This window comes from Dryobates pubescens, chromosome 4 (genome assembly GCF_014839835.1).
Source record: "Dryobates pubescens isolate bDryPub1 chromosome 4, bDryPub1.pri, whole genome shotgun sequence".
Lineage (NCBI taxonomy): Eukaryota > Metazoa > Chordata > Aves > Piciformes > Picidae > Dryobates > Dryobates pubescens.
In genome coordinates this window covers 3147584-3160117 of record NC_071615.1, presented here as the reverse complement: position 1 = coordinate 3160117, position 12534 = coordinate 3147584, and the positions used below count along the sequence as shown (strand labels likewise).

The following is a 12534-nucleotide window of genomic DNA, read 5'->3' as shown; positions in this document are numbered from 1 at the left end:
AGCCTTACTTTCCACTTTTGCTGTCACTCTTCCCTCTCTCCTTAATGGGTGACAGAGCGCTTGATCCAAGTTTCCTCTTCCTGGGCCTTCCAGGGCCTCTTCTCGCCAAGCTTCTACTTTTCTCGTCATGCTTTTCCCTTTAAAAAAACCACACGCTTCACTGTTAACCAAGGCAACAAAAAGAAATAAAAAAACAAAGCAAAGAAAAGGAAAAGGAAAGAAAAAAAAAAAAAAGGCAAAAAAGCAAATTTTGCAACCAAAAAAAAGCAAAACAAACAGAGAGGGGGAAAAAAAAAAAGGTAAAAAAAAAGGCAAATAAATCCAAAATGAAGGGGGAAAAAAAAACCAAAAGAAAGCAAGCAAGAACGGGAGGCAACCCAGAACCTTCTCCTGCCACCAAACTGCTAAACTGAGCTGCTGAAGCCAAGGTTGACTCTACCACGGCCTCCCAGCCGCCTTCACCAGTGACCAGGTTGTCTCGGCACACAGCCTAGGAGTGTGTTGTGCAAAGCTCTGGCGGGATGTACCAGAAGAAGAGGAGAGGAGACAGGGAGAGATGGAGGGCTGCTGTCTCTCCTGGAGTGAGAGGCAGTGAAAGTGCCCAGCTGGAAGGGAAAAAAAAAACAACCACAAGGCCAAGTGAGCAGCCAGCGACTTACTCGGAGTCCCTGCGGCGCTGCAGCTTCACCAGCTCCCGCTGCTTCTCCTTGTAGCGCCGCTGCAGCTCCGCCAGCCTCATCCTGTAGTCCAGCTCCATCGCGTCCATGTTCTCGATGGCAGACTTGATGGAGTACATCTGGGGTGGAGAGGCAAGAGCGGGAGACAAGGTCAGCACATGCCCAGACCCTCGCCCAGACCGATGTGGTGTGCACCTGGGGTGACCTGCAAAAGGCCAAGATCTGCAGCCCAGCAGAGACGCCCTCCGTGCTTACAGTGGAGCAGAGCACCCTTGCCCACAACAAGCATTTGACCAAGTTGAAGATGTCCCTGCTCACTGCAGGAGCTGTGAACTAGATGATCTTCAAAGGTCCCTTTCAACCCAAATCATTCTAGGATTCTACGAAGCACAGCAGTACCTAAGCAAAACCAGCTGAGTGAAGATGTTCGGTGGCTTATGCACAGGATGGTATCAGCTTTGAGGTAGAGCAACCCTGGGAAAGAGCCTGCAGAATTAAATACACCCATGGAGTCTCTTTTCCCTTATTTAAAAAGGAACATCAAAATATTCCCTGTCTTGGAACGCTTAGTTGCTGGGTACAAAATAATTTGTCAGTCTCTCCCATGGGGAAGAGTCAGCAAAGATAAAAACAAGGAAGAACCCTCCTGCCACTATCTTTTTTAATCCCTCCCTGTCAAAGCACTAACACAGGAGTTCTTGCTGGCTTTGTATTACCAACATCACTTCTGGGGCTGCCAAAGGTCCTGCTGAACTCAACAGTGTTGATTCCCAAGCAAGGGAGAAAGCTGTATCGCCCCACACAGACTCCTGCCCAGCTACAGACATGAGCAGAAGGGCAGCAGAAGCTGGTGGCAAGCTGGGGCTGAAGAGCAGGCGGTGGTGAGGGGATGTGCTGCGGCTTCACAGGCTCTGCCACGCTAAGAGCTACTTACAGGTTCATCTTTCTTCTGCATCCAGCTGTACTTTTTGTTGGGATTCAGCTCTCGAGGCAGACGGATGGTTTTCAGACTTTCCATGAAAGGGGTGGAAAGTACTTCCATGAGCATGTGGGTGCTGGCAGCCAGCAAACTCTCCAGTGTTGGCCGGACAGGGAAACTCTCTGGACCTGCTGTGAGGGACAGAAAAAAAATAAAAGTCTATAGAGGTTCACCTTCCAACCTTGCTCCTCCAGGAGGCACAAGGAGATGTTGATGTCCCTTTCTGGACCATGGCAGCAAAACGAGCGGCCCAGCCACCCTTGGCCTTGACTTGAGCTCTCGTGTTGTACCCAGCCATGGTGCAACTGGCAGTTCCCATCACGTCTCGCCTCAGGAAGTTACTGGAAGGTGAGATCTTTTCAGGACCTGCCAAGCTCTTGGAAAGCATCATCTGGAGCTACTGGGGCCTCTTGTGCCAAACCCCGACAGACTGCAGACTCAGTGCCTGCCAGAGGGTGTTACCCTGGCAGCTCTCGGCAAGTGGGGCTCCGCTTCCGCTACGCATACCACAAACTGTCTAGACATGGTGAGGGCCTTTGGAAGGGGAGAGCAGTACAAAAGCCACACGTACCTCAGCCTACTGCAACAAAAACCCTGCCCCAACCCCATCCAAAGTACCAGCCGCTCCTGCAAGTCATGGCAACGCTCTCCTCGCCGCCTGAGGTGGCAGGAGATCCCACCCCGTGCCTCTGCTCCTCTGTCCGCACAGAGACCATACGCAGAGAGACCCAACCTGCCCAAAGCTGGCCAGACTCTGCACCCAACGACCTACTTTGCATTTCTTGCTTCCGTTTCTCCAGCTCCATTTCTGCAATTTCACTCAACAAAGTGATCCCTTGCAGGAAGGAGTGCTCCAAAGCCTGGTCAGGTAACACCTCCACCTTCATCTGGGAAGGAGTGACACTGGGGGCAGTCAACAAGGAACAAGCTTGAGGCATTTCTGTGGCAGCCACCAAAGCATTCATCCCAGCCAGCGGGTCGCCCGGTTTGATGTCCAGGGCTGGGATTTGGCAAGAAATTGCCTCTTCTGTGTAAGAAGAGATCTCTGGCTCCTGCTCCCCTTCCTCGGTGGGCAGGTTGGGAAAATCCCCTCCCCGGGGCACATCGGCACTCTGCAGATCCATGGCTACAGAGGCCTCCTCCCGCTGGGGTGTCAGGTCCATCTCAGGTGGCTCGTTCTCTGCGTGCACCAGTGAGCCTTCATAGTCCATATGCATGGAGCAGGCTTCTGCTCCACTCCTCGTCTCTGCCTGAGGCTCTGCTTCTGCAGGGCAGGGCACAACCTGGTAAGGAGGTGGACAGCTCTGGAGGTCTTCCTGGTCCTGCTCCATAGCACCCAGGGTTTCACCTTGATGCAACAGGAGATTGCAACTGTCCACGCTCTGCACCGGGACGGCTGCAGAGGCCGTGATGTTCAGAGTCCCCATGTCCTGCTCACAGATGCCTTCTGGGCTTTCCTCCATCTGCACCTCTGATTTCACCCTCTCTTCCAAAGACTCCTCTTCTGCTGTTGCTGGGATGGGTTCCAGCATCTTGGACGGAGACAGGTGGATGGGCTTGACCTCTGGGGAAAGCTCCATGTGCTCAGAGCCTTCGGCAGGCAGGGGGACGTCAGGAGCCAGGCCATCTGCATCAGATGCTGCAGTGGGCTGGAGGAGGTAGGGATAGTGTCTTCCAAAGGAGGGAGGCAGGGACTGGAATGGATATCCTGGGGGGATCTCTGCAAAACATCAGAAGGAACAGGCTGTGTAATGGCTATGCCTTCAAAGCTCCTTCTCTCACTCTCTAAGGCACACAGATGGATTCCCTTTGCTTCCATCATCTCTCTGATCTTCCCATTCTCAAGCAGTAGCTGTTTTGGGCACCTCTCTCCTGGCCAAGCTGCCACCGGCAGCAGTACCCCAGAGGTCCCTTCTGCACCTCTCTAGCTCTTTCCTGCGACTGGAGAGAGATCTGCTTCTTGCATCCTCCTCCCACTGAGACTTCGCCCCTGGAGGAACCAACCCAGGCTCAACCCAAGGGAAGAAGAAAGCCTACACAGCCCCAGGTGCCCCTATGTCCCAGGCATTGATGCCAGTCCATCACACCACCCCTGGTCCTTGCCTCTACCCTGCCTTTTAGAGGAGATACATGGTTTTCTCTAGGGGAAGGGATGGAAGCAGGAAAGAGATGAGGAGAAAAAGGGAGGCAGGCACAAACACAAGGGGACTCTGTCAAAGCAGGGCTCTCTTACCTGGGAACAAGGCCTGATACGGACCAGCAGCCTCTTTTTCCAGCTCCAGGTCTTTCTTCTCCACAGTCTCAGGTGCCTCTTCCTTTGGAGGGATGGCAGGGGCAGGGGGTGGAGAGGCAGGGGGTGGGCTGGAAGGATGGGAGCTGGGGGTGGCAGGGTAGGAGTAGGCTGGCTGCGAAGGTGGCTCCTCCATCTTTTGGATCACCTCAGCTTTGAGCACAGACACGGGTGAAGCCCTGGGAGAGAGGGGAGGTGGACTCACAGACTTGCTGTAGGACGTGGAGGCGCTGGGAGACAGCACAGGCGGCTTTCGGTGCACCAGTCCCGGGGCAGAGGAGGTAAGGCCTGATTTGGCACTGTCCAGGCTCCTTTTTGTCACCTTCTCTTCCATATCCACACGCTGCTCGCTCGCCTTCAATCTCTCCTACAACAAGAACAGAGCAAAATTCAGCAAGGCATCTCTGCTTCTCCTGGAAAAAAGACCTGCCACCAAGCAAGACCAAGACATGGTCGTAGCAAATGTGCACTGGAATAAGGTGGACATTCCCCACTGCAACACCATTTTAGGGTGACACTCATCTGTGATTAGCTTCCTTTACCAGTTCCCAGTTCCAGGGGTCATGTGAGGGGTGGGTCACTTGCAAGCAGAACAAACCATTTCTATTTCCAAGCCTCCAGCCTAGCAAGCCCCGATGTAAAATGAAGGCTGAAAACCAGACGACCACTATAAAAATTAAATGGGTGTAAAAACACCCAAATGAAAGCTCATGACCTCCAAGATGGTTTGGTGAGTGGGAGCTGGCTCCAGGATTGCCCCCAGTATTGTAGCTGCTTCACTGAGCCACTCAGGAGGTGACCAGGGACGACCCCTTTCAACTACACTGAGACATCCTTAAGGAAGGAACCAAACTGTCACTGGGCAGCTCCCCTCACACTGCTCAATGGCTTTACACCAAAACCCACCCCAGCTGTGCAGGATTCACCAAATGCCTCATATCCCAGGGACCAGGGTAGGATCACTCAATGTATCCACATCCTTGAGACACACTTGCCACACCGGCACAGCTGCTTTTCCCCCTCACACATCCCAACTTCAGGCTTGTTTCACATCCAAACAAGAAGCTCCTGAACACCTACCACAAGCTGGGCACTCCTCTGTAGCTCCATGGCGTGGGCTGCTTGCTGCTGCAGGATGTACAGCTCATGCTGCCGCAGCAGCTGCTGATGAGAAAGGAGCTGGAGCTGGTGAGCATGCTGGAGGGAGCTCCTGGTTGGGGGGTACATGGCAGGCCACAGTGGGGGTGCCCGGTCCATCAGCTCCGCTGGGGAATGAGCAGAGATGCAGTCAGCAGGATGGGAATGGCTGGAGGACTCAGCATCATTCAAGTGTCTCTACCTCAGTCCCAGGGTGAGGGATGCTAAACACTGGGCTAGGCAGAAATGCAACCAGAAATGCAGAGGGGAAACATGCTGGCTTCCCCTTAGCAGTACCACCCCCAGCACCCCATGGGTCCTGGGGCTGTCTGACTCGCTTTGCTCTCTTGGCACCCATGGTTTGACTTGCCCTGGATGAGCCCATGAGCAGATTCTCCCAGCCAAAGATTCAAATTCTACAGGGCCATGCTGGGAATGAGGAGCCACTGCTGAAAATTAAACATTTCCTTCTGTGAAACACACCTAAGGAGGTCAGCTCACATCCACAGCAGAGCTGTGGCAGCTGGCCCCACAGCTATGGACATTCCTGTCTCTATCTAGCCCCCTTCAAAGCCTGTTTCACCCACAGCTGTCGAAGCATGGTCCTCAGGGACACACTCACATCCTTACCAAAGTGTGGTAAGTGCTCGCTGGGGATCACAACAAGCTGCCCTGACTGTGGGTCTCTGGCAAACTGGTAAGCAGAAGGGATTGCTCCCCCCATGGCAGGAGGGAAGCCTGGAGTCATGCCCTGGTGCAGGGAAGGGTGACCGAGACCTGGAAGAAGAAAGACACAGTCACAACACAAGGGGTGCAGACCACACGTGCCCACATGAGAAGCTGTCTGCCATCTGATTGCTCCAAAGTATCTGCTTCCCCTGGGACCAGGCAGGAGCCTCACTGGGCACTCAGCACCCTCTCTCCCTGCACCGCACGGGTGTGGGCACGCCACAGCCACGCCGCTGCCCAGCCGGGGCACTCACCGTAGGGATGGCTGGCCAGCCACATGGAGGGGCTCCCCGTCCTGGGGAGCCAGGGGTGGGCTGCCAAGTGCGAAGCTGGGTCTGCAGACCAGCGCCCAGAGCCCGCCAGGCCTGGGCCTCCTGTCACCATCAGGTTGGAGTTCAAACCGTTCGTGGCGCAGCCGGAGGGGTGTATCCGGGCAAAATCTGCCAGCTCCTTGCTCTCTCTGGGGATGGAGGGGAGAGTGAGAGATGGTCCAGGTGCTGCAGGTCACTACATGCTTGCAAACCAGGGTCAGACACCCAAGGAGAGCCACCATGGAGGTGGTTAACATCATGTCCACAACAAACATCTCATCTCTCCAGCCCTTTGGAGCAGGTATGGATTTGCAGTAGTCAAACACAGTTGCTCTGCTGTGGATTCAGGATCTGCCTGTAAGCCCTTGGTATTCCACTCAGAATCACAGAGTGGTGGGGGACTGGAAGGGAGCTCTGGACATTCTCATCAACCTGCTAATACAGGTTCACCCAGAGAAGACTGCATGGGACTGCATCCTGGTAGCTTCTGTCTATCTCCATACAATCTAATTCCTCTCCAGCAAGGCTGGTGCCAGCAGCTACACTGGCATGGATGCAACCCTGTCCCTTTCTCCAAACAGGCTGTCCCTGAGCAGGACTTGTGGCACTGTGGCAAGAGAGGTCATCTCCTTCCCATCCTCACCTGAGTAGTTTCTCCTGATCCCGCTCCAAGCGCCCTGCCAGGAGGTGGCTGTCCCGGTGGCGACTCCTCTCATCCCCACAGTCATCTTCTGAGCGTCCGTGCCCTAAGAGACAACCCAGCACCATCAGACACAGGAAGCAGTCTGGGGAAAGCTTTCCCCTCTCCTCCGGGCATGGAGAGGAGGGAGACAGCACACCCAAAGCTGTCCCCAAGCCTGTATCAAGCTCAAGTCCTAAAGCAAGGCTGATCAAGATGCTCTCACTAAGGTGGCTTCTAGTAGCACCCACATGTAGGTGGTTTGAGGTTTGTGTCTCCAGACCACCAAGGCACCCACTCTCCAGGCTAGGCCAGCCTCCCAGGACAGGACAGCCACCAGCTTTGGAGCAACAGGACCAAAGGCACCATTTTTGCTGAAGGCCAGATCTCCCATCTCAGAAGGAGATAAGTCCAGCTAAATCCCTGCATCAGATCACACAGTCCTACTTAGCACATCCCACAGGGTGGGGATTTTATCTCTGCACCTTCTGCAGCACCTTCTGCTCTTGTAAAGCAGCCTGGGAGCCCTGGGTATGTCTGCAACGGGCAGAACAGGCACTGCAGACCCTCACAACCAGCATGCTCCGCTCTGCAATCAAACTGTTAGAGGGAATCTGAATCCTTGCCCTGAGCCATGCAACAAGAAAGGGTCTGGTGAGGAAGGGACACATATGGCAGGTAAGGCCAAGACTCCAAAAAAGGGGGCTGGATGTTTAGCTGGAGAAATGGCCTGTCCAGAATCAGAACAGCTCGTGCAAATACAGCCTGGCACAGCAGTAACTGTGTCTGTGAGAGGTTACGAAGCACCCTCACAGGAGTGAAGAGCAGCACCTTGCCCAGCACTGCCAGGACCAGGTACTGGAGCCACCTTTCTCTTATTTCATCCAAAGCCTCTCCCACAGCTGCCTGCCTTTAAGGCTTGCTTTTCCCTAGCTTCTTTCTTACACATGCATTTTTTCCACACTCCCCCACTGCTTCTCTCCATGCTGCGTTTTGGTGACATGATCCAACCCTAAATCTCAGCCCTGCTGCTTGCAGTGACCAGCTGGCCAGTGTTAAGGGGCCACAGGGAAGGTGTTTGCTTTCCCTCTCTGCTTCCATGCCTGAGCAACGTTCTGCACCCCACAGGGCTCACCAGTGCAGCACGGCTTTGTACGGCTGCACCCTGGCTTCCTGGGACAGCCCTTCCCAGTGCCCTCGCTCTCCTGCCTGGCTAAGGTTTGGCACACAGGAAAGCATCTCAGAATATCAAGTCTACTCTGCTGACAGGAAGGCTTTTCAAGAAGGGCTCCACTGGGTATTGCCACAAACCTGGACAGCCCATGGGGTTTTTTTTGCTGTCAAGTCTCCAATTCCCTCAGCTTTTACTGTCAGAAGGAATCCAGGAACAAGACAACATCTCTCCCAGCTCCTCTCCCCAAGGCTCCTTCCACAGGCTTCAGGCACAAGAGCAAAGTTGCTTTAAAACCTGGCACACACCTCTCGCTCCCAAAGGACTTTCCAGGGTCACTACATTGCCCTTGCACCCTGCCAGGACACGGCATGCAGTGGCTGTCCCCAGACAGTCCCTCCCTGACTCAAAGAATGATGCCCCACACAGCTTCTGGGGCTCATTAAAGCTACACAGCCTCCACAGAACAATGCACAGGGGCTCACAAATCCCTCTGGAGCCCCAGTATCCCTCCCTGCCTCTCTGCCAGCACCCCCACTCACTGACCAACTCCCTTCCACCCTCCAGCCTAGGATTTCCACCCTGCAGCCTCTTTTCCTTATTTAATTTCCCCAGCTGAAGCCCAACTGCCTCTTCAGCGCCAGCCACACGGAACAAGCCCTTGTGGAGCTCACAGCACCAACCCCCCCCCCCAGCTCCCTTCCTTGGCACAAGGTGAGCTGCCAGCCTCCTCCAGCCTTTTCTTAGAAACACATTATTTTGTTATTTCACCTCCCTTCCTCCCTCTCCCATCCGCATCACTCTCACTCCGTTATTTATAGCCGGCCTTTATCATCATTTTCTCATCCCTCACCCAAACACACACACCACACACACACACACTTTTCTTACTCCTCTAACTCCTGCCTAGCCCCCACCCCACCGACTGGCCCAGTCCCTCTTCTGTACAGACCGATGATTGTCCGGACACTGAATGATCATTTTGTCTCTCTATATGAACATGACGCACGGCCTGCATAGAAAAATTCAATCAGTTATGCATGGAGGAAAGGCTTAGGGCCGTCTCCCTGACAACCAATGCCCAGCACTAAATACTTGCCTTTTACTTGCCAAATACTACAGATTAGCCAACTAAAGCCTGCTTTCTCCTTCTTAAAAGGTCTAAACATTCAAGCACCGTCCACTCGGCGCAAGCAAGCTAATGTTATTAGACGAATATCTCCTGGCACGCAAAGTGGGGAGGGGGGCGGGCAGCGTTTGGGGGGGCGAGAGGAGGAGAAAAGCAGTCTTGTTTTCTGTCTGAAAGCCAACTGCATCACTTAGCAACCGGCCCCCAGGCCTGCCAGAATCCAACCCTTGTTTGCAGCCTTTTAGTTCGGCTCAGTAAATTACATTTAATGCAAGCTGGGAGGGTCTGGGACGATTGAAGGGCTGAACAAACAGCTCCCTGTGCTGCCCACGAGGGTCCTCGGTCGGCTCCCGCCCGGCCGTAGCGAGGGCGATGGGAATGGGGAGAGAGGAGCTGCTGGCTGGGAGAAAGTCCCTCTGGCTGCTGAGCTTTGGGAGAGGAAGGCAAAGGCAGCAAAATGGGAATGGTGAAGGCTGAAGATGCAAAGCCAAGCGTTGCTCACCAGGCACTTGCACTGGCATTGCTCCTCGGGAACACCACAGCTGAGCCCTCCCCAGGATGGGCAGTCCCCAGATGTCATCTTGCTACACAAGCCAAGGAGAGCACCAAAAAACTCACCAGAGCCATCCCCCTCCTGCCAGCACGGGCTGAAATCAAACCCATGCAATTATAAACACCAGAAAGGTGGATTCAGGGGTTCCTCTGTCACTCCCTTTGCTAACTGGGATCAAACACATGGAGAGGGGTTGTCCTCAGAGATGAAGATGGGAAAGGGGAACTCTCTTTGTGGAGTCTTGCAGTTTACAACTTGCTCTTGGCTGGTAAGGGCAGGCAGAGAGCTGAGGATGCCAAATTCAGCTCACGCCACACAGCCTGCACTGAGTGGCTGCTCTCCCTAGGGCACAGATCCCACAGAGACGTCCTGAGACAGTTCTGGGGAACCTACCTTTGATGCTGCTGAGAGACAGGGAGCGATCCCGGTCTGCCAGGCTGGCTCCCAGTTTGCTGCTGCTGCTGCTGTTGTCCTTCTGCCTGGCCACAGCCACAGCAATGCCAACGGGCAAGTGCCTCACCTCCACCTCGCCTTGGGAGCCAATGCTCTCACGGCCAAAGGATTTGGCACTCTCAGGTCTCTCAGGGTCCCTCTTCAGTTGCTTTGCTGGCTGCTGCAACAGCAGCTGCTGCACTTTGGAGGCACCAAGCTGCGACGAGTCCAACTTCACGTTGCCCAAGCCACCAAAGGGGCTCTTCTTGCCACAGCTCTGCCGGGATGTGGTCTCCTTGGCAAAGCTGCCACTGTACTTGATGAGGCTCTGCATGGCTGAGCCTTCACCATGGGAAGCAGGGTGGAGGACGTCTGCAGCACCCCGTGAGCCCACCACCGAAGACCGTGGCAAGCCGCTGGGGTCTAGGTAGACCTTCTTGGCTTCCTCCTCTGCCCGGCTGACGTGGTTGTGCTGCGCGGCCAGCACCGCCATCTGCGTGGTGGCAAAGTTGCCCATCTCAAAGGGCTTCCACTTCTGCTCGGGCGGTTTCAGCTGACCGTGGTCCAGGTGCTGCCGGGAGGAGTCCAAAGTGCCATAGACCTTAGCTGCTTCTTTGGAGCCGGATCGCTGGAAGCGGTCCCGCTCGCAGGGGCGATGCTCTGCCTCTGGACTCGGTTTGAGCAAGTCCTTGGAGGCCAGGAACTCCCTGCTCTCCGGAGAGCCCAGCCCTGGCCGGTTGAGGAAGGGTTCCGAAGCGACCTGTCTCTTCAGTGCCATGGAGTTTGCCCTTATCACTGAGCCCTTCTCCCTCAAAGCCTCCATCCTTTTGGCATCACTGTGGCAAGAGAAGTCCTGGGACAAGAGTGTGCGGGAGGCATCCGCAAGGCACCGTTCCGTGGGCGATTGCAGCACCCCCACCTTGCCGAGGTCCTTGTCCTTGGCCTTGTTGTCACGGGCCTGGGAGGCGATCTGGATGGGCCCGCTCCTCTCGTCGTAGGCTTCCACCGAAGGCACAAAGGTGGGGGCGATGACTTTGTGCTCCCTCCCCAGCTCCTTGGCCGGTGGGAAGATGGTGTACATGCTGGAATGGACGGGCTGAGGAGGGAATGTCGTGGCCGGCGTCATCTTGCCCGGCTGCGAGGGGTGCGGGGACGGGCAGCTGCAGGAGACGTGCAAAGCGCCCATGGAGGGCAGGAGGGGCTCCCCCCGCTTCAGCCGCTCGGCGTGGGCGTGCGCGGAAGGCCTCATGTTCTCGTCGTGCCGCGCGGGGTCCTTGGCACAGCGGTCCTGATCGGCACCCAGCACCTTCAGCATGGGGTCCCCGCCGCCGTTGCAGTTACTAAGGGAAGAGCTCTGTAGAGGGTTCTTGGACTTGGGTTCCCCCCCACCCACTCCCCGAGCTGGCATGTGCTCGGCTAGGAAGGGCGAGAGGCGCTCGCCAACCTTCGCCGCCTTCTCCACCACGCTCACTTTCCGGTCGCTGTCGGGCTTGGTGTCCTGCGTGAGGTCCACCACGCTGCGGGGCCGGGGCTCCTCCTTCGGCTTGCTCTCCTTCTTGGCAAAGGGCAGGGACAGGTCGCTCCGGCATGCCCGCTCCTTCCCACCAGGGTCTTTCAGGCCTTCTTTTGAGCTCTTGTGCAGCTGCCCAAGGTCCTTCTCCCGGAGCAAAGTGCTCGACGTGTGGTTGCCTGCGGTCCTTGAGAGGGGAGGTTGTGGGTGCAAAGTGGACTGGCCCGCATGGCTGGGCAGGTAGAACCCATCTGCAGAGCAAAAGCAAACAAAATGACCATGGGCTTCCTACCCCTTCAGTCCTACACAGACAGGTGAGAGGTGGCAAACTGGGACAGAATGGGTTTCAAGGGTTTCTCAGACATGGCCAGGAAGGACCAGGACAGAAGAGACCAGGTGGGATGCAGAATAGCCCTGTCTTGCATGCATGCTGAGCCTTGTCATGTGGGGGATTCAAGAAGGGACCTATCTGGGCTCCCTTTAGCACAGCCACATCCAAGAGCCTGGTGCTGCTAAAACCAGGAAACATCCCTGGATGATAACCCCAAGGGGTTCCTGCTCTTCAACGGAGTTCCTCAACATCCCAGCATCCAGCAGCTCCAGCAGACAAAGCAAGCCCAACAGACAGGGCAAGCACCCAGGGGTGACGGAGGGGAAAGGCACACCAGCCAGACTCACCTTTCTGCGACTCAAAGAGGCTGTGCTGACCCAACTGGGCCAGAAGAGGACTGCCGGCACTGGGGGGCTCGAGGTGGCTCAGGGGAATGTATGAGGGGTAGAGTCCGTTAGGCAGATGGGAAAAGCCTGCAGGAAATGGGAAGAGAAGAGGGAAACACGTTTCAGCCCGAGCAGCACGCTGCCTTGGAACAAGCCCCTCAGGAGCACAGACTGTTGTGGCTGTCGGTCCCTCACGCGCCAAGCGCGACGGCTGCGGGGA

General features: G+C 55.6%; 1 protein-coding gene across 3 annotated transcripts in view; it reads right to left on the bottom strand.

Annotated features, from left to right (window-relative positions):
• The window catches only part of TNRC18 (trinucleotide repeat containing 18), a 59329-nt gene that overhangs the window by 28843 nt on the left and 17952 nt on the right, over positions 1–12534 (bottom strand). For 2 of the 3 annotated variants that reach the window (XM_054180320.1, XM_054180321.1), the window contains exons 2-12: positions 12276–12401; positions 10049–11848; positions 6767–6869; positions 6067–6272; positions 5714–5860; positions 5027–5211; positions 3890–4313; positions 2429–3376; positions 1612–1787; positions 660–796; positions 9–137 (exon numbers count right to left, since the gene is read on the bottom strand). In XM_054180320.1, coding sequence (XP_054036295.1) covers positions 9–137; positions 660–796; positions 1612–1787; positions 2429–3376; positions 3890–4313; positions 5027–5211; positions 5714–5860; positions 6067–6272; positions 6767–6869; positions 10049–11848; positions 12276–12401 — 4381 coding nt within the window. The remainder of the gene's footprint in view (positions 1–8; positions 138–659; positions 797–1611; positions 1788–2428; positions 3377–3889; positions 4314–5026; positions 5212–5713; positions 5861–6066; positions 6273–6766; positions 6870–10048; positions 11849–12275; positions 12402–12534) is intronic. The other variant, XM_054180322.1, reaches the window with a different exon arrangement.